The sequence below is a fragment of the Muscardinus avellanarius genome, assembly GCF_963383645.1.
Source record: "Muscardinus avellanarius genome assembly, chromosome: 8".
Lineage (NCBI taxonomy): Eukaryota > Metazoa > Chordata > Mammalia > Rodentia > Gliridae > Muscardinus > Muscardinus avellanarius.
Genome location: NC_137794.1, coordinates 115269115 through 115295593, shown reverse-complemented (window position 1 = coordinate 115295593; position 26479 = coordinate 115269115). Strand labels below are relative to the sequence as shown.

General features: G+C 44.2%; 1 protein-coding gene across 1 annotated transcript in view; it reads left to right on the top strand.

Moving 5' to 3' along the window:
• Positions 1 to 26479, top strand: part of PDE10A (phosphodiesterase 10A) — a gene marked incomplete at both ends in the record, with an annotated part of 477347 nt that overhangs the window by 401030 nt on the left and 49838 nt on the right. The window contains 5 exons of the mRNA XM_080700165.1: positions 10002 to 10122; positions 11553 to 11602; positions 23067 to 23207; positions 24922 to 25077; positions 26304 to 26354. Coding sequence (XP_080556291.1) covers positions 10002 to 10122; positions 11553 to 11602; positions 23067 to 23207; positions 24922 to 25077; positions 26304 to 26354 — 519 coding nt within the window. The remainder of the gene's footprint in view (positions 1 to 10001; positions 10123 to 11552; positions 11603 to 23066; positions 23208 to 24921; positions 25078 to 26303; positions 26355 to 26479) is intronic.

The window sequence follows — 26479 nt, the reverse complement described above, 5'->3', positions numbered from 1 at the left end:
TAAGGAGGGCGCCTGAGCAGTTATGGACGCTGCAGCAGGGTCAGGACCTCGTTCGGCCTAAGACAAAGTTCAGCTAGATTGATTTTCCACCTTTGAAAACATAATTAACTCTAAATCTGAACTATGAAAGCAAGGCTCAGTTTTACACAAAAGAGACTAGATTTCCATGAAGTTAAGTTTTACTTCCCTGAGAAACATTTTTCCAGTTTCACACCATTTTCTCCTTGCTACTAAGGTCCGTTGCGTTTATCTGCACTGTCTGCGTTTTCTCCTCTGACACCTTTGCTCCTCTACTTGGCGAGGAGCGCTGGGCCCTGAGGAGTTGCACGGCGGTGCTTCCTCACTGGGCATCTGTTTCTAGGACACAGCCTAAGAGCCTTCCAGCCACAGGATCCAGGGAGGGCCGCTGGCTCACTCGGGCTCTTTCAAATATGCCCGCTCTCCAAGTACAAACTCCATTAAAGACATTCCCCCAAAGAAGAGGGTTCACACAGTCAGCTTCCCCACGCAACTTCAAATAAAGCTTCAGGAACATGCAGTTAGTCCTAATCAGAATCATGCTCCATGCCTAATCAGTCATTGGACACAGTTTAGAATTTCGAGTTTCTGATTAAGAAACAACTATATCATTAACTTAAATGAGTGAGTGCAAGACGAAGAGCTTCTGGGCCTCGGGAGAGTCATCAAACCAGTGAGCAGACGATCCTCTGCAGGCACAGGCCCACCCCTGGCTTGGAGCACCAGCGCGCCCCCGGGCACGCCTGGCCTTCTCTTGTCTATCCTTGACATACCCGTGCTCCCTTTACTGATGGGCCTGCTTGCCTGGGTGGAGGCCTGCAGAGGTTTCTTCACATGGACGTTGCTCCAGCGTGGCTTCTGTCTACTCATCCGTCGGCCCAAACCCGTCTCCTTTTCCTTCACCAGAGGGCACCTGCCCTCGCTTCCTTGTTTGCTTAGCCTGCACAAGACCTGCCGGCCAGTCCTCCTCCTCGCGGTGCTGAGGCTGAGTGGCACTGTGTGCTCTCCCTAGAGGCTCCTCAGCCGCCATCCGGCCCACCCGTTCAGTCACAGGTGCTACCACTCTGCAGGCATCCACTTGAATGAATTTTTAAAAGATCAGAGCCACGTCTCCGAAATACATTCAGAAGTCAGTAATGTCAGCTGGGGATGGTTCTCCTAGGCACTTGTCCAGGTCATACATTTACATATTAGTAATTAGATGCATATGCTATTTAGATCTGGGTTTTATTTATTTTACATTATACCATGGAACATTTTAATTGCACTATGTAACCATCTTTAACTACAGTATGCAGTATTTTCTAATATTATCTTGAATAACTAAAAATCCCCCATGGGATTTCTTTGCGACAAATGTTTACTCTTTTATTCTATCATTACATGTTGATTGCTTCTAATTTTTATAGACTGGTTATCTTTATGTTTGCAACAATTTATTCTTGAGAAACATTTCAAGAAAGTGCCAGCCTCTGAGGTTACTAGGTCAAAGGACATAAGTAATGTATGAATTTAATAGACATTGCTAAGGTGATTTAGGAAATTATTCCAGTTGAAAGCTTTCTTTTAATTCTTTTTTTTTTTTTTTTGGTGGTACTGGGGTTCCTGGAAGCCCTTCTCCCTCCAGGCTACACTCCCAGACCTTTTTTTTATTTATTTGGAAACAGGGTCTCTTAAGCCAGCTAGGCTGACTACGAACCTGTGCGATCCTCCTGTCTCCACCTCCCAAGCGCAGGGATTACAAGCGTGCACCACCACGCCCGGCTCTTTTAACTCTTTGAAAATAACAATTGTGCATCTTTTATTTCAAGCATGCAAGTGTGTTTTTACAAACTAACTGCCTCCTTTGTGTTTTCACATGTTAGATGCTTCCTTTGTGCGGACACACGCCTGTGTCTCTTATTTGTAGAACGTTTAAGGACACTTCTCTGGCAGGACATCAGAGCATTTAGGTTAAGTTATGAATGTGAATTGAACTGATGCATAAAAACAAAACTTGTGCATACTTACAGGGTACCTTGTGATGTTCTGGTACATGCAAACATTGTGAAATGTTTAAATCAGGTTAGACATATCTTACCCACTCAAACATTCGTCATTTCTTTGTGGTGCAGACCTTCCAGCTTCCGTCTTCTAACTTTTGGACATGCTTAGCACATCAGCACTCAGTTCATATCACCTGTAACTCAGTCCAGATCAGCCTTTCCTCATCCCTCCCTCCTCTCCCGGCTTCTGGAACCTTCCTTCTAGTCTCTGCTCCTATGACATTGGCCTCTTGAATCCCACTGTGAGTGAGCCTGTGTGATACTTGTCTTCCTGTGGCTGGCTCTTTTCCCATAACATGAGAGTCTCTAGCTGCAGCCAGTGTTGTCAGAAATGACAGAATTTCATTCTTTTCATTGCTGAACAGTATTCCACTGTGTGTACATCCTGAATTTTCTTTATCCATTTATCAGTTGATGGACACATATTTTTCTTTCATTTCTTAGCTACTGAGACTAGTATTATATAAACATGGAGTGTTAGTATCTTTTCGACATAGCAACTTGATTTCCTTTGGATATACACATATAGTGGACTGATGGATCATATGATAATTCTACTTTTAAGCTTTTTGAGAAACCTCCATGCTGATTTGCATAATGGCTCTACTAATTCACATTCCTACCAGCAGAGGTGAAGCGTCAAGGGCTCCCTTCCTGCCCATCCTCCTCAGCCTGTTTGTCTTTTTGATAATAGTGATAATAGTGTTCTTACTGGAGTGCAGTGGCATCTCACAGTGGTTCTCACTTGTATTCCCTAACAATTAGTGATGCTGAGCATTATGCATACCTGCTGGCCATTGGACACCTTCTTTGGAGAAAGCCTACTCAGATCTATTGCCAAGTCTTACAATCAGGCTCTTTTTTGCTCTCTATATTTTGACCCTTGTCAGATATGTAATTTGCAAATATTTTCTCTCATTCTGTAGGTTGCCTGCATTAATTGTAAATGCTAAAAAGAAATTTAAAAGGTACCAAGTAATAAAATACAAGAAGAAATTAATGGACCAAAATTTGAATTATATAGTTTATTAATAATGCAAAATATGTTCACTTTAGATCAGTAAAATAGACTATTTTTGGCAATCTTTTCATGAAGTAAGAGAATAGAATCATTAGGAATGAGGAAGCAATTATAAATATGGTTAATAAGGAGATTATTAGTAATTTAATAGGGAATATCATATACCAATATATTAGAAATTTTAGGTGAAGTGGTCAACTTTGAGGAAATTATTAATTATAAAAACTGATTGTTGCTGCGCATAGTGGTACATGCTTGTAATCCCAGCATTTGAGAGGCTGAGACAGGAAGATCACGGTTTGCAGACAGCCTCAGCTACTACTTAGTGAGGTCCTTTGCAACTCATTGAGACCCTGTTTCAAAATAAAGAATAAAAATTCGGGCTGGGGGTGTAGCTTGGAGGTAGAACGCCCCTGGCTTCCATTCCCATTACCCCCCCCACACACACACACACATACATTAATTGATTGAAAAAGAATTTGGAAATCTAGATGTCTTATAAACCAATGAAAAAACTAAAAAGTTACTAGACCACCTCAAATTTCTTGTGGCTCAAAAGCTTTTACTGTTTTATTCTGCCAAATGAAGAAAGAGTCCTACATTATAGAAAGTCTTGTTTCAAAAGCTAGGAACAGAACTCATCCCAGAAGAGCTTATTCCTGACACAAGAATTAGAACATTATTGAAAACAGAAAAAAAAGCATTAAACAAAAAATTAAAGCCAGTTAATCTGTTTTGTTATTGTAACACAAGAACAGACATTGTAAGTAAAAGAATGTAGTGGCACACTAAAATAATTTTCTATTGCCTTGGGTGACTGGCAGGTAGAAGTCTCGTGTAGGAAGGGAGAGCTAACAAGATTGCTGATTAATCCAGATGTGTGAGATGAGGAGAGTGGAGAGAGCCTGGCACCGGCTTTGCCTGAGCCAGGAAGCATGGTTGCCATGCCTGCACAGGTGGGGCCGACAGGAGGGCAGGGGGACTGCCTGCCTCCCTGTGTGTGTTGGGGTCACTGACGGTGCTCAGGTTTGGGGTGCTAAGTTAGAGAGTGCTAATGAATTTCTAAATGGAGATGCTAAGTAGAAGGTCACTTGTGAGTGTGGAGCTCAGCTGAGCGGTTCAGGTTAGTGTAACACCTCGAGACCCGTAATAGCAAGGATGATTTCAGAGGCATTGGCAGAGACATATACGTGCAGTGTGAGCCTGGGAGGGATCAACGTGGGACGTGAATGCAGACCAGCCCTGGGCTGTGACATCTAGAGCCCCAGACAGGGAAAGACATTTGCAGAGAAGACCAGAAGGAAGTGCGCAGGTGCAGGAGAACTCAGCGTGTGTGCCGAGCCGAGCCCCTAGCTGGTATTTCAAGGGGAGGAAGACCTAGGTAAGCTTTGGGGACTTGGCACCCTGGGTTTTGATGACTTCCGCAAGAGCCACTTCAATGGAGCAGGTGGAGGGAGTTGGAGCCTGGGAGCAGAAAGGCTGAAGGAAGGGCGTTCAGACAGTGTTTCCTGGAGTTTCACCTTAAAAAGGAAGACATGGCCGGGTGTTGTGGCTCACGCTTGTAATCCCAAGCTTGGGAGGCGGAGATAGGAGGATCACGCAGGTTCGAAGCCAGCCTCGAAGCCAGCCTTGCTGGCTTAAGAGACCTTGTTTCCAAATTAAAAAAAAAAAAAAATTATATATATATATATATATATGTCTGGGAGTGTAGCCCGGAGATAGAAGGGCGATAAGTAGACAATAAAGTTGTGAGTGACAGTACGCCTAAACCTTCATGGACTTGACCTGGTGTGGAGAGGGGCAGGGCAGGGAAGCGCGGCCTTTCCAGCTTGGAGGCCTAGCAGGAGGCCTCACCTGCTGCTGAGCTCGGCTCCTCCCTCCTCCATCTTCAGTTGGGAGCGGGAGCTGTTGCCCCTGAGCAATGCCTTTTCTTACTATTCCATCTAATAGGAGGGCTTTAACTGTTTACCAGAAAACAAGTTATAACAAAACAAAGAAAACAGAGAAAGAAACAGAAAAAGGTTGCACAAGTCTGCCCTTCTCTATGGTGAGTAGAAAACGTGACTTTTACTTTCCCGTCTGAGTGTAAACAGTAGGTGACTCAGGACTCTGGAAAGGAAGGTCGCCAAGCAGCCTTTTTACAGGACAGTGTTTTTATTTAGACTGAATGTCTTAAAAATATAAATCTAGCCAGGCATGGTGGCGCACACTTGTAATCCCTGTGCTTGGGAGGCTGAGACAGGAGGATGGCACAGGTTTGAAGCCAGCCGCAGCTACTTAGTGAGGTTCTCAGCAACTTAGTGAGACCCTGTTTCCAAATAAAATATTTTAAAAAATAGGTCTGCGAGTGAAGCCAGGAGGTAGAAAGCCTCCGGGTTCAACCCCCAGTACCACCAAAATAAATAAATAAATAAATAAATAAATAAATTTAAATCAAAGTTACTGTAGTTGATTTATAGTAATCTTCAATCGAGTTCAAAGGTATAGTATTCACTTCATTTGTTTTAAAATGTCTAAAGCATTCTGATAACTTTATCCCTAAAGAGTCTGAAAAAAAGGTTTGGCAGTTTTTTGCAGTTATACACACATTTTCCTTTCGACCCAGGAGTTTTTCTTATATTTGCCCAAGACACTTGATGAGACTTCTGCAGGAATGCTCATCACAGGACTCCTAGAAGCCCCAAATTGGGAACATAAACACCCCCAAAGCCCCAAGTAGCAGGACACATGGACAGCATGTGGTGAGCAGGGGACCCAGCGCTCCTTAGGGACGCCAGCCGTGGAGAGGCGCTCTCTCACACCACTGCAGCCCCTGCGGCCAGCCAGGCAGGTTCAGAAGAGCCTGGAGGGTGGCTCCAAGTCCATACCACCTTAAAAATGGGCACAAGTAACCTGTGTAGGAGAAAGGCAAAGAGAGGCTGCCTTGGGGGGACGGAAGTCAGCGGGGAAGTCAGTGGACGGCGCAGGAGATGGGTGATTACTAAGTGTCTTAAGCAGGAGGCAAGTCTCAAGAATGTGTCCACTGGCCTAAACATGGGAGCTGGATGTGTCTTCCTCAGTACTGGTAAAATTTCCTAAAAGAAAACTACTAAGATCTAGTTGAGAGGTATGCTAATTGCAGTGGTATGGATTAGCACTTCTAAAACTAACTCTGTGTATTTATGAAACTTGAGAAAATACAAAAATACATTAAGGATATGGACAGCCAGACCTCTCAACCGCTGGGTGTGACAGTTACAAATAAGGACATGGGCACGGGCGTGGCATAGTATCTGGATGCTAGCTAGCATGATTTTTAATTTCTCTCCAGGTAAGTACAGATAGAGGAATAAGCATAAAGTTAAATATACATGATTAATACCTATATTATATGTGAGGGGACTTATGGGTGTGTGTTTACATGCATCCACTAAAAGAGGCTGGGACTTCTTTGAGTTAGAAATGGTTGATTCAAGTATCGGGGTGGCAAAGAAATAGATGAGAAAGTAAAGAACTACTGAAGGAGGAAAGAGCCCATGTCAGCAGGACACAGGGCCTCCAGGGAGGTGGCTAGCATTTCAGAAGGACACAGGGCCTCCAGGGAGGTGCTAGGGAAAGGGGGGGGGAGAGCCCACGAAGGAGTTGCTCCCATCCACTGTATGTGTAGTGGGAATGCCGGTGTCAGTCTCAGTACCCTGTGTGGGGAAGGGGGGCGAAGAGGGAGCCGGGGAGCCCGCTGAGTGCTCTGTGCAAACATGTCGCTCTCAGTATGCCTACACTACGATGTGTGACTATACCACACTGATGAAAGTATTAAAAATAAAAAGCACAAAACAAAAAAATGAGTTCATAGCATCTTTATTAGTATACTGTTGTAATTTTCTGTTAGCTCAGCTACAGACTTGAAAGCTTACTCAGCTGAACTGCACTCCTTAGTGGGCCCTCCTTATCATGTAATTTCCATAAGAGTGTCTTAGAGGTGCGCCCATGACATCGTCTTTGTTTCCTGTGCCTTTCCTCTCTCAGCAGCGCTGCAGAGCAGACCATGGGCTAGTACCAGAGGGTAATTATGGCATCCTTTCACGTTTCCATGTAATGCTAAATTTTACAGCACATCCTGGCTTGACTAGTTCACTAGCTATGCAGACAGGCTTTTAATATCTGAGAGTGAATAAAATAGTAACGTTAGTAAAATATTTTACCATTACAGTAATTATGCAATTATAATCAGTAATCAAAATAAACAAGATGCACTAACATTCTAGCAGGTTAAAGATTTAGAACTTGAGGCTGAATATAAATAAAGCATTAAAGCCTAGGTTATAGATTAGTGTTGAAAAGCATTGAAAATACAGTGTAAACTGGACGTGGTGGCGCACGCTCGTAATCCCTGCATATGGGAAGCTGAGACAGGAGGGTCACACAGATTCAAAGCCAGCCTCAGCAGCCTAGCGAGGCTCCCAGCAACTCAGTGAGACCCTGTTTCCAATATATATATAATAGGTCTGGGAGTATAGCCTGGAGGTAGAAAGCCCCTGGCTTCCATCCCCAGTACACACACATACACACACACACACACACACACATACACACACACACACAGTAAATTCATCCTTCTTGCCATACAAATGGGAAGCCTTAAATCCCAGACACATTGAATGAAATTTCAGGGTAAACTGTCCATATGCCAGGGTGTCTTCTTAACCTCAGTGTTTGTGACAGCCATCTCCTGTCCCAAAGAGAAAGGGGACAGCTGGCTATCATCTCAGCACCGTATACAGGCCACTTTAGAAGGCCTGTTCTCAGATTTATATTGTCAGACATCCAGGAAGGAGTCAGCCCACATATCACTTACCTTTTAAAATTTATTTTCTTTATATGTGGATCATATTGAAAATGGCATACATTCAGACTGTGCTTAATGCCCTCTTCCCCTACGTATCACTTACATAAGGACCCTGCTGCTAAGTGATAGATGACCCACCTTACAGCCAGCTACGGCTCCCTTCCCTCTCAAGAACAGTGAGGTGCTGAGAGGGGTTCAGTGGGAAACCTGTAGGGAGCCGGCTTTGAGCCGGCAGCTTCTCGCGGCTGATCTGGGGTGCAAGACCTGCCATTAGGACTTAGTCTCTGTATCTGCACTGAGCTTTCCTTTTGGTAAACTTCACTCGGCCTCTTTCCCTAGTCAGTGGTAAGAAAGAGGTTATGTTAGAGTGTTTTATCTGGAACCTGAAGTGGCTTGGGTAGGGTCTGGCTTATGGACGGTAGAGGAAGCGGCTGAAGCTTTGGGGCGCCTTATGGTGCATATTGGTTTGGAACATCCGAATTCCAGGTCGCCATGATCTGGGTGAAGATTTCACTGTCACACTGATACTTGTGTAAAACACAGGGCCCGAACAACCTCCAGCATGTTCTGGCTTACCAAAAATGAGGTGAAGTCTTAGCAATAAAAAGCCACAAAACTGACACAGGGACCAGCGTTTCACCGCGGTTGCCTGTGCAGAGCAGGGAGAGCTGGAGACTAAGGGATGACGTTAGACCTGTGGGAGCCCGGCAGCCATGAAGGCCAGATGTGGGCCAGCCGCACAGGGGAGGCTGGCGGGGACCGGAGGAGCAGCAGGTCAGATCGCAGCAGCCACCGCCAGGGAGCTCCAAGAAGCCCAGCACTGCTGTGTGCTTCGCTTTTGCTGGCTTGGACCCGTTGGTTCACTTACCTCTGCTGTTCTCTTTACTGGGGAAGCTCTTCTCCCAGAGCCTACAAGCCTCACTTCCTCACTCCCTTCCTACGTGGGGATTCTTCAGTGTGGGGATCTTGCCAGTTGCTGAGCATATCTATTCCAGATGTGCATTCCCAAACTGTAGTGACCGCAGCATGTGTTGGAGAAGCTCTGGGGCTGAGTCAACAGCCCATCGCTCCTCTGGTCTCCAAAGCCCTTCTGACCGGTGCACACAGTGGTGTTTGGGGTTCCTGAGAGTTAGCCTCAGCACAGAGCCGGTGTCCCCTGGCCCCCAGGTCTGGTAAAGTCCCTTCACCTGCACACAGTTACCCAAGCAGATGGCTGCGGGGTCTGCTTCATAAGTTTGGCTGTGTATCAAGATCCCGCTAGTAATCCCAGGTCGTAGATTCCCGTGAGCAAGAGCCATCCACGCGGCCCAGACACAGAGCTGAGGTGATGAGGCGGAGGGGCGGGAGGTGAGGAAGGAAGCTCTTGGGCGACGCTGACCACGGTTGTGGCCTGGGAGTCCATCCCGGGAGGAAAGCATCTGTATCCCCAGTGCAGCAGGGAGCCTGGGAGGATTTGAAGCCTAGAGATGACAGAAACTTATTGCTTGTGGGTTGTAGACTAGGTTTCGCTAGCAGGCTGATCCACTGCAAGACTCTCCCGGCACTGTAGGAAGGGGCACTGTAGCTCCTGCGAGCGGGGTGGTGGCTCCTGCCCTCCCGCTGCTGTCCCTGCCCTCGGGGGCCTCCTGTGTGTCTTTGCTGTGGGACTGTGGAGGGACCAGGGCTGCAGTGCTGAGCTCCGCCTGAGCGCACAGATGGGGCTCGTGGGGACCGAGCTTGCGGGTCGATGCGCGGAGTACTGCCACAGCAGGTCGCCATTTTCCTCTCAGCCAACTTCTGCGCGGAGTTTACCAAGCATAAGTGGCCACTGTTATGAGACTTCAGGAGTGAAGTTAGAATGTGTGACATTTGATATTTTAATATAAATAAGTAACCTGGACACAGTTTATAGATAATTCTAAATAAGAACTCATAGCAATTTTAATTTTAACCTACTGGTTTTATATAATAGGTTACAATATTTTAAATCATGCTGTATACAAGCATAATTAACAGCTACTATATGAAGTAATTAGTATATGAATATCAAGTCTTAAAAACTAAGGAATTATTATTATATTTTAACTATTTCTTTTTTCTCTCTCACTCTAAGTACCAAGATACAAATATGCAGGGAGTTGTGTACGAGCTAAACAGCTACATAGAGCAGCGGCTGGACATGGGCGGCGACAACCATCTCCTCCTCTATGAGCTGGGCGGCATCATCAAGATCGGTGAGGAGCGTGCTCTCCAGGGAGGCGAGCAGGGATTCCACTTAGAAAACTGGCACAACTAACAGGCTGAGTAAAAGGCAGATGACGTGACTCATTCACTTGTATTGCTTTTGGAAGTGAAATATTCTACTGTGAGATTACCAGAATGAGTCAGACCTACAAATTTCTAAATGATCTAGTCTTAAATAAGTATCTGCCTGGTGTATAAATGGAACCTACTATGACTTTAATACGTAGATTTCTTTGGAAAATATTGTTTCATTGAATTGAATAATATATCTTTAAAGAAAACCAATTATTTTTTTAAGGAAAACAGCATTTTATTTTTAAGGAAAACAAGCATTTTATATTTATTTATTTATTTACTTACTTATTTATTTATTTTTTGGTGGTACTGGGGTTCCTGGAAGCCCTTCTACCTCTGGGCTACACCCCCAGACCTATTTTTTATATTTTTATTTGGAAACAGGGTCTCTTAAGCCAGCGCAGCTGGCTTCGAACCTGCGCGATCCTCCTGTCTCCACCTCCCAGGCGCAGGGATTACAAGCGTGAGCCACCACGCCCGGCCAAAAACAAGCATTTTAAATTTATGTGTGTAGATGACAGTTTTATATGCCATGTAAGAAGTGGTGTATTTGTGAACTAATGGGTAAGTTACTTCAGAAAAGTGATGTCTAGGCCATGATTTTGTAGGCTGCCCACTCTAACAATTGAGTCTTTTAATTTTTTTTCAAAATAAAAATACTCCTAATGTAATGATAGTGACATTTCTCATGTACTTACCTAAATGCCAGGCATTTTTCCATGCACATTCCATGTACTGACTCATTATTTTGAATGTGACCTCAGGAGGTGGTTTGTGTTACCACCGTCTTCCTGATGAGTAATCTGTGGAACAGGAGCTTAAGCATATTACCCGAAAACTCACAGGTAAAAAGGGAGGTGAAGTCAGGCAGTTTCCCCAAGACGGATGCTGCTCATGGCTATGATAATGGCCTCGGGTGGCCCTGAAGCTCACTCCAGGGGGTGTGGAGGTGTATGCCTTGCCCCCTTGGTCGGTGCTCATTTTAGTAGATTAGTATTATAAATAGCACTTCTGATATTTTTAATACTTTAAAAATTAATATAATTCTTGAGTCTTAAAAATGTTCTCCAATAATTCTGGATATATTATTACATAGTATGCTGCCCACCGTCTGCATTTGAAGATGTCACATCACAAAGTTTGCAATCGCTGATGAAAAGTGTGTAAAGATATGCTAATCGTGTTAGTGATAAAGCATAAATTCCATCGTTCTCTTTACTGCATGACCACTGATCATGTCAGCAAGTCTATTCAAAGGCTCCGAGCCGAGTCTCGCCATAGAGAAGTCGTATCTGCTGTGTCCTTCCAGTAAGATTACTTTCTTCCTTTTTTATTACTTTGGCAGCCACAAAAGCTGATGGATTTGCACTGTATTTCCTTGGAGAATGCAATAATGTAAGTACCTATATTTAGATGTTGGTGATCTAGAAAGGAAAATGTCATAGCTCTCTATAAAAACCTATATATATCACAAACAGCAGATGTATCATAATGAAATGCTTTAAAGCTGTTTGTATTTTAGCTCTCTGTGTGGTTGTTACCAGTCAGGGATGGGACGGCAACACTGAGGTGTCGGGTCTTGCGACTTTTCTTTATGCATGCTCTGGTTTGAGGTGTGCTGTATCATGAAGTTAGGTTTCTGGAATTTGTGTTTATACAACAGGTACTTGGGTACTGTGGGCTGGGGTGCCATACAGGTGAGCCGGTGCCCCTTTCTGTTCATGCACTATGATAGAATAAAGTCAGAACAACAGTTTAAAGTCTTCTGTGTGATTCAAGGTTCTGAGAGACAGCTTTATGAAAGTGCTAGGAGGGACTTACTGTCCGGATCCCCGAGCTGCTGCTGCTGTGGCTGGGGCGACTCGGCTCAGCCCACGAGGATTCCCAGCTGCAACTGCTCCTGCACAGGCGCCTTCAAAGGCTCTTCAGGGGTCAGACACCGGTACTGGTCTTTGTTATGGCCTTAGGAACACAGACATAGCATTTTAGCATAATTTTATTAACCCTTGAAACTAGTAAATGCTCAGTAATTCATAGCTTAAAAGTCACTTATAATTTATTTGACAAACTATATTTCTTATGTGTGATGCATGCTATTCGAGATTTGGAAATTATTTTTGCAATATGATACCTGCCTTCTTGAGTAATCAAATTATGTGCTGTTGACTTTGTATAACGTGTTAATAGAAAGAGAGAAAAGAGCTGTCTGATGTTGTAGAACCACTGAGGACTGTGCACTAGTGCAAACGTGAACCTAGCGCCTAACAGGACTCCTGATTCCGGCAGCTCAGGGGGCCCCACTCACGTCTGCGGCCGGGCATCTCTGGCATCACAGTCTCCGGCCTCTGCTTGCTGGCCCACAGGATTCAAAGCTCCTGTAGGGCAGGGGCCCTGGCTAGCTTGTGCGTGCACACACCCCAGCTTCCCGGCCCGTGCCTTCAGGCAGTGGTCAGTGAGAGCGTGAATTAGATTGTGTTATTCAGATATCACTCTTCCTTCCAAATACTTTAAACTGTATTCCAGACCAGACACTGGTAAATATTTTTAACTGGCTAAGCTAAAGTAATAAATAATACTACAATAATAAGTGTACTAAAATAATAAATGGTTGTTACTTTTTTCCTGTTCATTTAAAAAAATTTTCTAAACTTTGGAGGTTTTATTTTTATCTTTTTAATATTCAAATTATTTTTAACTGATATATAAAATTTAAAATCACACTCATTAACGAAGTACTATATGATGTTTCAATACATGTGTACATTGTGTAATATTTAATTCAGGTTAAGTATATCTGTCTCCTCAAACATTTATGACTCCTTTATGTGAAACATTCAGAACCCTCTAGCTTTCGAGGTAAACAGTGCATAACTGTGAGCTCTCCTCACCCTGCCGTGCAGCAGCTGCGAGCGTCTCTTCTCTCTCACTTAGCACGGTTCAGCAACCTCTCCCGACCCTCCTCCCCGCTTCACCCCTCAGCTCTGGACACCGCCCTTCTCCTCCCACCTTGTGTGAGACCAAGTGCGTTAGATGCCATGCACAGGTGAGACCATGCTGTGCTTGTCTCATTATGGGCTTATTTAAGAATTTCTTTTTGAAATTTACTATATATCGTTCTGTGTGAGTTTATGGTTGGCTGCTGTGTATGTGAGCTCAGTGTAACTGTGGGTATCCATACTGGGTGACTCTTTCTGAGGTGACTTGCAAACAGCTAGTAGGGCTGACCATCCCAGGATCAAGGCTCTGCAGATGGGGGGAGGTGGCCCCCACCGGGACTCAGGCTCCCTCTCCCCAGTTCTAGCTGAGTTCTTGGCTGAGAACCAAGGTCAGCCCGCCCAGGCAGGGTAGGCCTCTTCTGCCTTGGGTGTGTCACAGACACTGAACTGCTCTGCAGAGCCGGGCAGGCCCCGAGTTCCTGAGCCCTCGGGTTCCTGAGCTTTCGGCACCTGGATTTCAAAGTCCCTCTCCCCAGTCACTTGGTTCTTTTGACCTTCTTTTTTATTTGCAGACTTCTTTATAAGTTAGCACCGTGCAGTAGCACTTTCGTGTACGATGTATATATACTCATGTATTTCCCTTAATATCTGGGCAGTGGCTCCGCACACATCGCTTGTAAGCCTTCCATGTGCGCTTATTTCCTTTGTGTAACTTACTTGGGGGCTGGCGTCTCCTCCTAACGCCGGGGTCACTTGTGAAGGCTCAGTGGCGTCCCGGGTCCTCTTGCTCTCTTTTCCTTCCACAGCACAGGGGCGGAGCCTGTCTGGCTCAGCCAGCTGCCCCGGGGCCACAGCGTCCAGAGCGGAAGCGTCCCTTCTCTGACCTTTCTCGCTGTGCTAGACACGAATCCCTCAGATCCCCTGGGCTTCTCTTTGCTTCTTACTGTCCTGCCCTTCTCCTTCATGGGTCTTCGTGAGTCTGCAGTGGTACGTTTGTGATTCCTTGTCTGGATGTCTTACGGGAATATGAGCTTCATGAAGGCAGAGACCATAGCTGCTGGGTAGTGTAATTTGGGGGCGCGCCTGTGTTAGCTGCTGGTTTTGCTGTTTTGTGCTCTGTAGTAGTTAGGCCATACCATTGGCTCCATTAGCGGGGGCTTCCATCAGTATAAGTTGCTGGGGTCTCGCTTTCCCTCACAGGGTTCTGCGTAATGGCCACGTCCACTCATTTTTCTGGCATCTCAGGTCCTCGGGGGTTCCTCTCTCACCTGAAGTGCGTCCTGGAGTTTCTCCCAGGGAGAGGCTACATTGGAAAATTTTTCATCGTTGTCTGTGTGAATATGTCTTTATCTCATCTGCTTTCTTGAGAGATGCTCTTGGCTGTGAGAATCCAGGTTGAGGAGGAGCGTCTCTTCAGCGCTGACCGCAGTGAAGCTAGTGCTTGCTGAATCTGCTTCAGTTCTTCCTGACAGGTTCTGATTCCCGAGACATCCTCAAGCTTGTCTTCTGCTCCTTGAAGATTGACTTTTTGAGGTGTATTAGCTGCACCTCTTCAGCGTTCCTCTGGGGGATGGCTTCTAGCTCTCTGGCCCATCCTCCTCTCCTGAGGAGTGACTTCTCTGCTCAGGAGCTCCCTGGCTCTTCATGTTCTTTTCCTGCTGTGACTCTTGTTCTTTGGGTCCTAGATGGACATCAGTGAGGTTTCTTTGGAAGGTACTCTCCTGCGCGCTTCCTGGTACAGACGTGTCTGCTTCTGCCAGTCACCAGAGACACGCAGCTCAGTTATCTGCTGGAGGGGACTCTTCCAGGTGACGCAGTGCGTGGATGTAGGTCTCACCTCCCTGCGCACAGCAGTTTCTCCTTGTTCAGACTTCAGCATCATCACGTTGACTGCAGCCCTTTGCGAGGAAAGTGAGTTCCTCCTTGGGTGTACTGGGCGCCACAGCCCCTGCCTGGCGGTCCCCAAGGGCTCTCCTGAGGGACGCCTGCAAACAGAGGTGCACCTTGCACCTCCTTCTGGTCCAGTGCCCGGGCCACACTCCTTGGCTCTGCAAGCTCCCTCCAGAGGAAGCCAGTGTCGGGAGTTGTGTACCTTACAGTGCTCCTGGGTTCACTTCCTTTTAAAGTTCTGTGGGTTCCTGTCATGCTCAGCCCAGGGATGCATGAGGAAAGCTTTTTAAAACAAACTTTAGCATCTAAATAATTTTAAAAAATTGTTGTTTAGGATTGTCATTCAGAGCCAGGCATGGTGATGCACACTTATAATCCCAGTACTTGTGAGGCTGAGACAGGAGGATCTGGGTTCACAGCCAACCTCATCCTACTTAGCAAGGTCCTTCTGCAACTTAGTGAGACCCTATTTCAAAAATAAAAATACGCCGGGCGTGGTGGCACATGCTTGTCATCCCCGCGCTTGGGAGGCGGAGACAGGAGGATCGCGCTGGTTCGGAGCCAGCCTTACTGGCTTAAGAGACCCTGTTTCAAAAATATAAAATAGGTCTGAGAGTATAGCCCGGTGGTAGAAGGGCTTCCAGAAACCCCAGTACCACAAAAAAAAAAAAAAAATAGGATTGGGGGTGTAGCTTGGAGGTAGAATGCCACTGGGTTCAGTCCCCAGAACTACAAAAAAAGTGTCATTTAAATTATCAAATCTGATATATTGCATCAATAAAAGTTGCATCAATAAAAATATATTGCACAATTTAAAAGTTGTATTCTAAAATACAAGCTAACAATATTAAATAAAATATAAACTTAAACTTGTTGGCATCGGTGAGCTGACACATGTATATTTTCTTAGATTCTTTTACATGTGAAAGGCACCATGTTATAGCGAATTGTCAATCTCTATAAACTACCCTTGCATTCCAAATCATCAGTAGAAAGTCTTCTTAACTCAAGTGAACCCAAATACATGTTGCTTTAGTGATGAAGTTATAACTATAATATTTAAATAGGCTAATAATTCCACAAATCAAATTAAAAAGCCCACATTCATACTGTCAGAAAAGAAGAATTTAAATTCAATATGGATAATTTGGCAGAAGATAGAAAATGATCTAAATCATAAAAAGTACTAAATTATGATTTTGGAAACTCGTGTAATTACAACAAAATAGTGAGTTAGGTCCACCCATTGAAAATAAAACAAGATTGAAAAGAAAAACTCAAATCAGATTTTTTAAAAACCTTTTAGTGCAAGAACTTGCAAATGTGAGAAAAGCTGGTGCCTCGCCATCAGTCACAGAGTCCAGCTGCAGGAGGGAAGGCCCGCCTGCCTGTGGGGCTCGCAGGGGAGCAGAGGTGTACGCGCAGGGAGCCGGCGCTGGATGTCCTGCGCCGTGGGTCTGTAAAGCAGAACGCTGCTGGAGGTGCACAGAGATGCACGTGTGTTTAGTTATTGACAGACAGCAGAGTACTTTAGAGGGAGTTCATAGCACCAACTGTTTATCCAAATAATGTGTGTTACAAACTCAGTACATTATTTTAAAATTTGCCGGCTTATATTTTGTTACGTGAGATTAGCCAGTCACAGAAAGTGAGGGTCAGATGTTTTCTCATATGCGGGAGCTAGAGAGTAATCGGGTGCCAGAGGGGCTTTAGGTAGTGCAGGAGGCACCCAGGTGGGGCCAGGAAGGGTTAGGGAAGGTGGGGGCTTTGGTGGGAATCAATGGCGAGGACACGTCCACTGAAGTTGTGTTCATTTGTGAAAATACCAATGCTGGTCTCAATATCGTGTACAGGGGAGGGAGGAGAGTGGAGGGCACGGGCAGGAAGCCACTGCTGTGCAGGTGCGTGCCTGTGGCTATGAACTGCTTGTGTTGTGGCAGTGCATTGCACCCATGAAACTCCAAAATGAATAAAAGTGAAACTTACCAGCTCAGGCTTTCCTTTGTTTTTTTTTTCCCCCTTCCTGGGCTTGACCTTAATTGATACATTTAATCTCTGTTTAAGTAGACTTCTTAGGATTCCCATAATGGCTAAAAGCAAAGAAAATTAAACATAAGCAACATGTCTTGCATAAAGAAAAATATCAAATATTTGGGATATCAAATATTTCAAATAATTGAATATTTAGTGAGCGGTGTTTTAGAAAATAAAGAATAATTTTGCTAAATCTTTGAACAAAATTGTTCACAATGGAAATATGCATCCTTAAGTTGTTAAATGTTTCATAAGTGTTTTTGAAGTATTAATAAGAACCATAAGCCCAAGTTAACTTGATCTGGCAGTTCTGCTGGGCGCTGCCGCAGCACCTCAGATGCCGTTCCAGGCACCGGAGAGGAACCGTAATGACTTGCAGATTTGCCCTCTTGACACTTGTGCGCCGACCCTGGAGAAAGGAAAAAAATTGTATATGAGTTGCCCTAGTTAATGCACATGACCATAGAAAATCTGTAGTCTAGTGCCTGAGGAACAGATTAAAATAGGGTCAAGCTGGGCATGGTGGCACAGACTTGTAATCCCTGCGCTTGGGAGGCGGAGACAGGAGGATCATGCAGTTTTGAAGCCAGCAGCGCTGGCTTAAGAGACCCTGTTTCCAAATTTTAAAAAGTATAAAAATAGGTCTGGGAGTGTAGCCCAGAGGTAGAAGGGTTTCCAGAAATGCCAGTACCCCCCCCCAAACACACACACACACACACACACACACACACACACACACGACGCTTCAAATTTATCTTGTCTTTTCATTTTACTGTTGAGGCAGCCGAGGCTCTGGCATGGTGAAGTGACAGGCCAGTTCACATGGTCATTCAGAATTGAAGCCTTTCCTTGAGGGAGTCCTTGGGCTCCCTTCCAAGGGGCACCTGAGTTCTTTCTACCCAAGTCCGTGACCTGGTTTAAGTGCACAGGCTTCTCTCCTGCGTATTTCTTGGTTTTATTCCCCCAAACTGGGAATGACACTGTACAAACAGCTTTGTTATTTGGAAAGCAAACTGGGGAGAAGATGAAAAAGCAGAGGCATTCAGGTTTATCTTTTACATACCATAAGGTTGTCTGAAGATATTTCATTCTTTGCATTTAGAGCTGGTATAGTTTATAGTAACTGGGTGTTTTTTTAAAAAATTGCATAACAAATGCTAGCAGGGTTATTTAAAGAACTGTGCAAAGTTAGGTATCCCTGTTTCGGGTTCCAGGTGAGTGTGTGGGCTGGTTGTTCTTGTCTCTGCATAGATCTCAATTTGCTTACTACCCAGTGCCATCTAGTGTCTACTGATAAAAATAGCAAGAAGCCTAAATGTTTTTCCCCCTTTAATATCATAAGCCAAACATGAGAAGGGAGGGGGAAGGGAGTGGGGTGGGATTAGGGAAGGGCTAAATGAGTGATGTGTACCTGTGTGCCTCCACCATCTTGTACTCCATTGAGGTGTGTGTCTACAATGCACCAGTAAAAAAATTAAAAAAACAATAGTTGTAAATTTTAACTGGTTATGAGTAGAAGTCTTAACATTGAAGTGAAGTGTCATGAATAAAATGACCTTTGGATTGTCTATAGAAAGAGGAATGGAGGGGGTGTGTTTACTAAGTGAAAAGGCTTATTTACTAGGGTGGTAGCAATACATAGATTTTCCCATTTCATTTAAAAATGGCACTTTTGTAAATTGTTTCAGTCTTTTCCCTTGTTCATCTTCCATGAAATTTATTTATTTTTCTACATCTCGATTCGGTTTTTATCCTTTCATTAAACCCAAGCTATTGGTTGTGGTTCCTACTGCCAATCCTTTTCAGTGTAAACTCTCTCTTTAAAGTATTAATCTCCGATATATTTATACTATCATGTTTACCTGTAAGACCCACTGTTGAACGGAGCTTCTAAAATTAAATCCACCTGTAAAGAAAGCTAGGGGAGGGAGGACGGGCGGGCTGTGGTGGGGCCAGAGGACTTAGACCAAGTTCAGGGTCATCTGAGTCACAGTGAACCTCGCCGCCATGCATAGGGACAGGGCCCCAGTAAGATAAGCGCACGCCCCACTCCAACTTGGCATAAATCTATAAAAACTTGTATTAACACAAACACTTTTAGAGGCTAAAGGTAAAAAGCTACAAGTAAAAACAAGAAAAAGTTCCCAAGTTCCAAACCTCGAACTCCTCGGGCCTTTCTAGTGATTCGCTGCCTTCAGGGCCCCAGCGTGAGGAAAGGGCTGCAGCGTCCTCCTGAGCTCTGGAGGAGAAGTGACCTCAGGCCCCCACAGCCAAAAAGTGCAGGGCACTGGGGGGACTCGTTATCAACTAGCCAATGCTTTTGTGTTAATAGCAACAGATACATACATACACATATGGGAGATAACTCAGGCTAACGTGGTGTGTCTGTAATCCCTGCTACTCTGGAGGCTGAGTCAGGGGGATTGCAGGTCTGAGGCCTGCCTTGGCAATGTAATGAGACCCTGTCTCAAAATAAAAATAAAAATAGCTGAGGCTGCAGCTCGATGGGAGAGCACCTGCCAAGCATGGCCGAGGCCCTGGGTTCCGGCCCCACCACTATCTGGCAGTATGCTGGTAATATTTTTATCTTATTAATCTTAATATTCCAATGAATTTTTTAGGTCTAAAATTGTGTTGATGCAGCTGGGCGAGGTGGCGCACTCTTGTATTCCCCGCAGTTGGGAGGCAGAGACAGGAGGATCGCGCTGGTTCGAAGCCAGCCACGCTGGATTAAGAGACCCTGTTTCCACATAAAATATAAAATAGGTGTCTAGGAGTGGAGCCTGGAGATAGAAGGGTTTCCAGAAACCCCAGTACCACCCCCCCCAAAAAAAAAGATTGTGTTGATGCATTTTGAAAATAAAAATTCCCATTTTCTTTGTAAATTTCACTGGAACATGTTTACATCCATAATTTATTAGCATATTAATGCAGAGTGTTCAGCAATGAAAGATATCATATAAGTTATGATAATTTTGAAATATTAAGAACTAAAGTGACTTGTTTTGCCAAATCACAAAATTTACTTATAGTAAACATAAATTTAAACTTACGGTAATAAAAGCAGTGTGGCCACAAACAGAGGTCGAAGACTGAGGGCTCACAGACAGATCTCAGGGTACCAGAGGATCCCACATACCAGGAGGGGGCAGTTCAGTGAGTTGGAAAGATGAGTATTCAGTGAGGGACTTTCCAGTGGAAATTTTCTGTGGAGTACATAAAGGCATAAGGCATAAGCTTTTTCCCAATCCTGAGTATGTGTAATATTCCCTAATTTAGAGGCTTATTCTTGGCTTTTTCTCTTTGCAATAATAGCTACCTATAATTTTATTCAGCTATAAAAATCTTAAAGATTGCATGTCACAAAGCTGATCCTCAATCAGAAATGAAAGGAGCAGTTGAACAGGTGAAGTATATTGAGAAAAATTAGGAAACCGCTGATAACGAGAGTAGCTATGGAAACAGATCTGGACGGGTTTGTGCCCGTGGCTCCTCATTTCCCTTCTGCCTGACGTCTGGTCTTTCTGTTGCAATGCGTCCAATATGTTGTTAGCAGTTATTCTAAGGTCTTTATTGGAAATGGTTTTATTTTATAAATACGTGAACAAAATCATGAGTTCCCCAGCAAAGTATGTAATTCCCACTGTAAAGAGTTCCTTACTTTTTGATAATTCTTTACCTACATGTTTTGGGAAATAACTCCATATTCTAGGAAATAAATCTTTCTATGCTATTAAATGATTATTTATTTAATTTTATTTCTTATTGGTGCATAGTAATTGTACATGATGAAATTCAGAGTGGTAGACACATGTATGATATTGGAATATACGAAATATTCTATCACTTGAACTACGCAGCTGAGTATAGTTTAAAGTTATGATTGAGGTTGGTCTGAAAGGGCTAATGGTTGCCATCCGAAAGAGTGGTGTCTTGTATATCAAACAAAACCAGCCTCTCACCCAAAGCAAAACGAAGGGTAAAATGAAACGAAGCCCAGAGCTGCAGTTGCAGGTCCTCCCACCCCGCTCTGCTCAGGCGACTGACTGTGAGTTCCCTGCTCCACCCGGGGCACACAGCTCCTTCCTGCCTTCCCTGTGAGTTCCCCGGTCCACCCAGGGCACACAGCTCCTTCCTGCCTTCCCTGTGAGTTCCCCGCTCCACCCGGGGCACACAGCTCCTTTCCCACCTTCCGTCCCTGGTGGGAAAAGCAACAATTGGGCAGCATCCTTTCCTGACCAGCTTCTTGTAGTTTGAAAAAGCAGCTGTCAATTCTGATTCTTCTTCTGGCTGAATGTAATACCACGGCTTTCCGTTTTCTCTCCTTGCAGTCTGGTCTTCTTTCTGCTCTTTATTTTTTCTCTTCTCTCAATTATAAGAAAGGGTAATAACTGATTTGTTTCTGGCAATGATAAATACAACATCTGATGATGGTCTTACTTTTTCTGTGCCATATGAATATTAGTACATGATGGAATTAGAGTGACTTTAAAAACAGTGGCACATGTCTAGCCTTTTTTAAAAAAATAAACAAGATGAACGGGGCATGGTGGCTCATGCCTGTAATCCAGTATTCAAGAGGCTGAGACAGGAGGATCTCGGGTTCAAAGTCAGCCTTAGCCACTTAGCAAGATACTCAGCAACTTAGTGAGACCCTGTCTCAAAATAAAAAAAAAAATTAAGAGGTCTGGGAGTGTAGTATGGAGGTAGAATGACCCAGAATTCAATTTCAGTACCCAGAATTAATTAATAAGTAAATGAGATGAAATTATAATTTATCATCTTATGTGGATTTTTTTGATTTGTAAGTATACATCTTGTATTTAATCATATTAAGCTTAATCCCATTTAGCAAAACCACTTACATATAATTTTTACATGCATTATACTTAATAGCAAACATTTCTTAGGCACAGTCTTAACTATGTAGACATACTTGGGAATGTAAATATTTTGAATTTAGACTCCAGTTCTTTAAAGTGATGATGTGTTTAAAGCTGCCAGACTCAAGCCACAGCTCTGCCTTCGTCCTCTCTCCTCCCTGTGGACTTCATAGCTCCATTCTCCTATGATTATGTGACTTTTCAAGAGTTTCCTGATATTACAGACCTTGGAAACTGTTTTTCTGACAAGTCAGTAGATGCATTTATCTTGCTAATCCCAAGTCTTTAATCTTTAAGTTACAGCAATCTGATTTAAAACAAAAGTAAAAGAAAGTATAGGAAGAATTAACCTGGACCGTATTGTTTTTGAAGTGGGTGGACAAGCACGATGGGGCTCTGTCAAAATATTGCTTGTAAACCCTAGTTACTTTATTTTGGTTGGCAACACTTATGTACAAGAAAATAATTTCATAACATCATTAGATTGTCAAAATTGATCCTGATAATTTTGAAAATGAATTTATTAAAAGCAAAACAAAACTCTGCTCTTCCACTCATACAGTTGGGAAAGACCACCAAGTTTGGTGATGATTTTTCAGAGAAGAAAAAGGTTTTCATCAGGGATATTCCCAGTCTGCAAGTTTGTGGACAAGCCATTATAAGCAGTATGAGAAATTGAGTCTTAAGTAGTCTGGGAGAAAAAAGAAATGGTTTTTAATGAAAATGAACAAGGTAACCAAGTCACTTAACTAGGTTTTGTGTCAAGTTTAAAGGGAGTTGGACCGTGCAGTGGTGAATGTATCAGTGGTATGGTATAACCTTAACCCAGTGACTGGGTACACCTTTTTCTCAATTGCCACTTTCTGGGTATCCTAAGAGGAGGCTATTCTGTGCCTGTCTAACTCATTTAAGTCCTACTTCAAGCCTACATCTCGTGTGGATGAGGAAGCAGAAGAGAGTGTTCCACCTCGGGTTCCAGTGGGTTTCTTGCCCAGCGCCCCTCCTCATTCTGTCTCATTGGTTCACAGACTCTCGTGACTGTTAGTAATACCCAGGTGCTCTTAGTACAGTGCGAAGGTACAGAGAGCCGGTAAACATGTGATCTCTTCTCTCTAGAGTCTGTGTGTGTTCACGCCCCCTGGAATGAAGGAGGGGAAACCCCGACTCATCCCCACAGGGCCCATCACCCAGGGCACCACGGTGTCTGCTTACGTGGCCAAGTCCAGGAAGACGCTGCTTGTAGAAGACATCCTTGGGGTAAAGGGTTTTGCACTCCTTGTGACATTTTTATATTTTAACCTGAAGTACTTAAGAAAGATGATTTGATAATTTTGAATTTATAGTTTAAACTGTTTCATAAAAAAGCATGAAAGCAAGGTCAATAAATGAATGTGTGTGCAAACTGATTTTTATACTCAGGAAATTGAGTCTTACAGACTCAATAAGAGCTAGATTTAAGGAATTCTTACTTAAACACATGCCAGTTTGGTTAAACATAATACACACTTATTTACTTATTTTATATTGTTGTAAAAGAAATTATTGCACTTTGCATTTCATATCCTGCCAGGATGTACATGAATGAGTTAGCTATTGCTGTGTGACAAATATCCCCAAATTTCCATGGTGCTGTAGGGCAGCTGCTTGTTACTTCTGCATCTCAGGACTCACCCATTTTGTTGATCTGGCTGCAGGCACTGGGTGCCCACAAGTCTGAGGCCAACTGGCCAGCAGTTAGTTAGGTGCTGGCTGGGTTCAGATGGCCTCAGCTCCCCACTGTCTCTGGTGAGACACTCCACTACTGTAAGGCTATGCTGCCGTGTTCTCATGATGCCAGAGGAGTCTGAGAGAAGTGCAAATGTGAGTTTCTGAGCTTCTGCTTCATCACATTTGCTGCCGTCGCTCCAGCCCTTGGCAGGTCCCCTGAGCAGGCCTCGAGACAGGACAAAGAGGGGCCACGAGGTCTTTCACAGGTGACAGACTGTTGCTACCAGGAGCACGGACTCTAAAAGCAAGAAGTACACACAAGTGTGTATGTGTAAGGAATTTATCATAAAAAAGTCTTAGTTGGGGTCTTTAAACCTGGGCTTTAATCTTGGTTTTGCCACTGGTTATCTATATGATTGGAAGAAATCAGGAAACTAGTTACTTTATAGGTACTTTGTAGGTAGAGAACATGAGACTGAGGAAGGCAAGGTTGAAGTGGGTGCTGTGTACCTTGTCTTTTGAAAATGCTCTGCTGTGGACAAGCTTCAAAAGATGTGTGAATTTCAAGTATCTGTTTATATATTCCTGACTCATGAAAAGTTCTAATTCAAGCCTAATACCTTTCTGCAAACAGAAATTGAATAAATAAAATGTTTTATATGCACTCTGTTTCCCTTTGAGTGCTTTTGCAAAGCTTGAAAGTTATGAAAGTCAGAACAAGTTTCCACTATTGGGATAAATAATTGATAAATATTAGATGATTTAAATACTTAAAGTGGGGCTTTGGGGTTAAATGACAATGGCTTAGTTATCATGTGCTTTTGTGTTATCCTAACCTTAAAAGTAGAAGGAAAGACATGTCTGTGTAAGTCTCTTCGCATGGTGTTTGCAGGGGGCGTTATTTTCACTGTCACACTGTACCTGTGACGCCTTCAGACAGTTCTGGCCCAGAAATCGATGAGAGAAAGCCAGCCTTCGTCGTTACTTTTATTATTATTGCGTGAAATCAACATAGACCACTCATTCACCACATGTACATCATACGAGGACCGGAAACACCGAGGCAGCTTGGGGGGGTAGCCTTCACACGTTAAAAAGAAGCATTTACTTCTATTGGAAGTCACCCTTTGGTTCTACTTTGGAAAGGACTGCTTATTACTGACCACAAGTACCTGGCCAGTTTCTGATGGACATAGGAGCCATCGATCACAGAACGATGCTGCTTCTGTCACTGAATCTGTATCTTCTCCCCTTTACTCTTCAGGACGAACGGTTTCCACGGGGCACGGGACTGGAGTCAGGGACTCGCATCCAGTCTGTCCTCTGCCTGCCGATTGTCACTGCCATTGGCGACCTGATCGGCATCCTTGAGCTGTACAGGCACTGGGGCAAGGAGGCCTTCTGCCTCAGCCATCAGGAGGTGAGTCCGGCCCGGCCAGCCCACTGGCCTCGCTCAGCGAAGTCACCAGTGAGATGCGTGACCTGCAACTTGAAGTTCTGATTCTAATACTAGTGTTTTGAGCTGAATGTTACTGATTTTAAAGACCTGTCTTGTTCTGCAGTTGTTTACAGAGGAAGCTGATTTCACTAGAAATAGTCTTTTTTCCTGTAAGAAAACAATTTATCAGTTAAATATATGCCACTCTGAATTAAATCATGCTGTAGGGTGACTGAAGAATTTCTGCTTTCCCGTTGTCTTCTTAAAACTGTCCTCTTTCTAGATTGTGTCCTGCAAATAGTTTTTACTGTCAAATACACACAAAAAACAGTGAGTTCTGTTGGACATTCACTGAATCAGAGTTGGCCCATTCATACAAAGCCCCACAAAGACGATGTTATCAACCAAGCCGCGAGGTGGCCTGGCCCCTGTCCACTGCCTGACTGAGCCTGTCTCTTGCTGGCCCGCTGGCTCCCACTGCCTCCACCATGCTGGACCCTGGGCGTGGCTGCTGGCCAGGGGCCTGGCCTGCTTGCAGCACCCCTCCAGGAGCCTCAGCAGTGCTGTGCGCTCCAAGGGCTCGGCCAGAGTTTCGTTCCCTGCTTGCTTCTGTTTGACCGCTGGTCCCTGTCTCCTATGCTGCACAAGTCGGCCGCTGGCTCCCTCTCCCGCCTCGCTCTAGCGCAGGACCTGAGCACGATTGTGTAACGCTGCCGCTGCTCACTGCTCTGTGTCCCACACCTAGCCCAGTCCCTGCCCCGGCAGAGAGTCCTTAATGAGTACAGAGTAGAGGAAGCTCAGCAGCTAGGAGCCTCGGGACTGGCAGCTAGTCTACGCGCAGATGTGCGCGTCCCAGAACATCACGCCATCTTCAAGGGGTCATTAGAGACCTACTAACCGTACTTTATGTTCAGATGAAAACAATCATTTTATGTTAGAAATCACTAGGCTACAGCTCTGTTAACAAATAATTTATCTTCCATTTATCTTCCAAAATTAAGCTGAACAGCAGAGCAGAGAGCTCAGCTAAATAAAAGAGAAACTGTTAGTATTTGGCACTTTGTTTTGGCAAAATATTTGACAGCTCAGTGGCCTAGGAAAGTTCTTAATTTGGGGATTTCTACATGTGACTACATATTATATATATATATAACTATCCAATGTATAAGCATATAAAGAATTCTGTTTTATTTTACTCTGATTTTTAGGTTGCAACAGCAAATCTTGCGTGGGCTTCAGTCGCAATACATCAGGTGCAGGTGAGTCTGAGCCGATGGAGGCCTCCTACGGGGCAGGAGGCCCCGCGCAGTGACTGGGATGGGGGCAGAAGCCGAGAACTACCTGCTGCTTTGCTTTTGGGTTGTAGAATATGCTCTTATTTCTA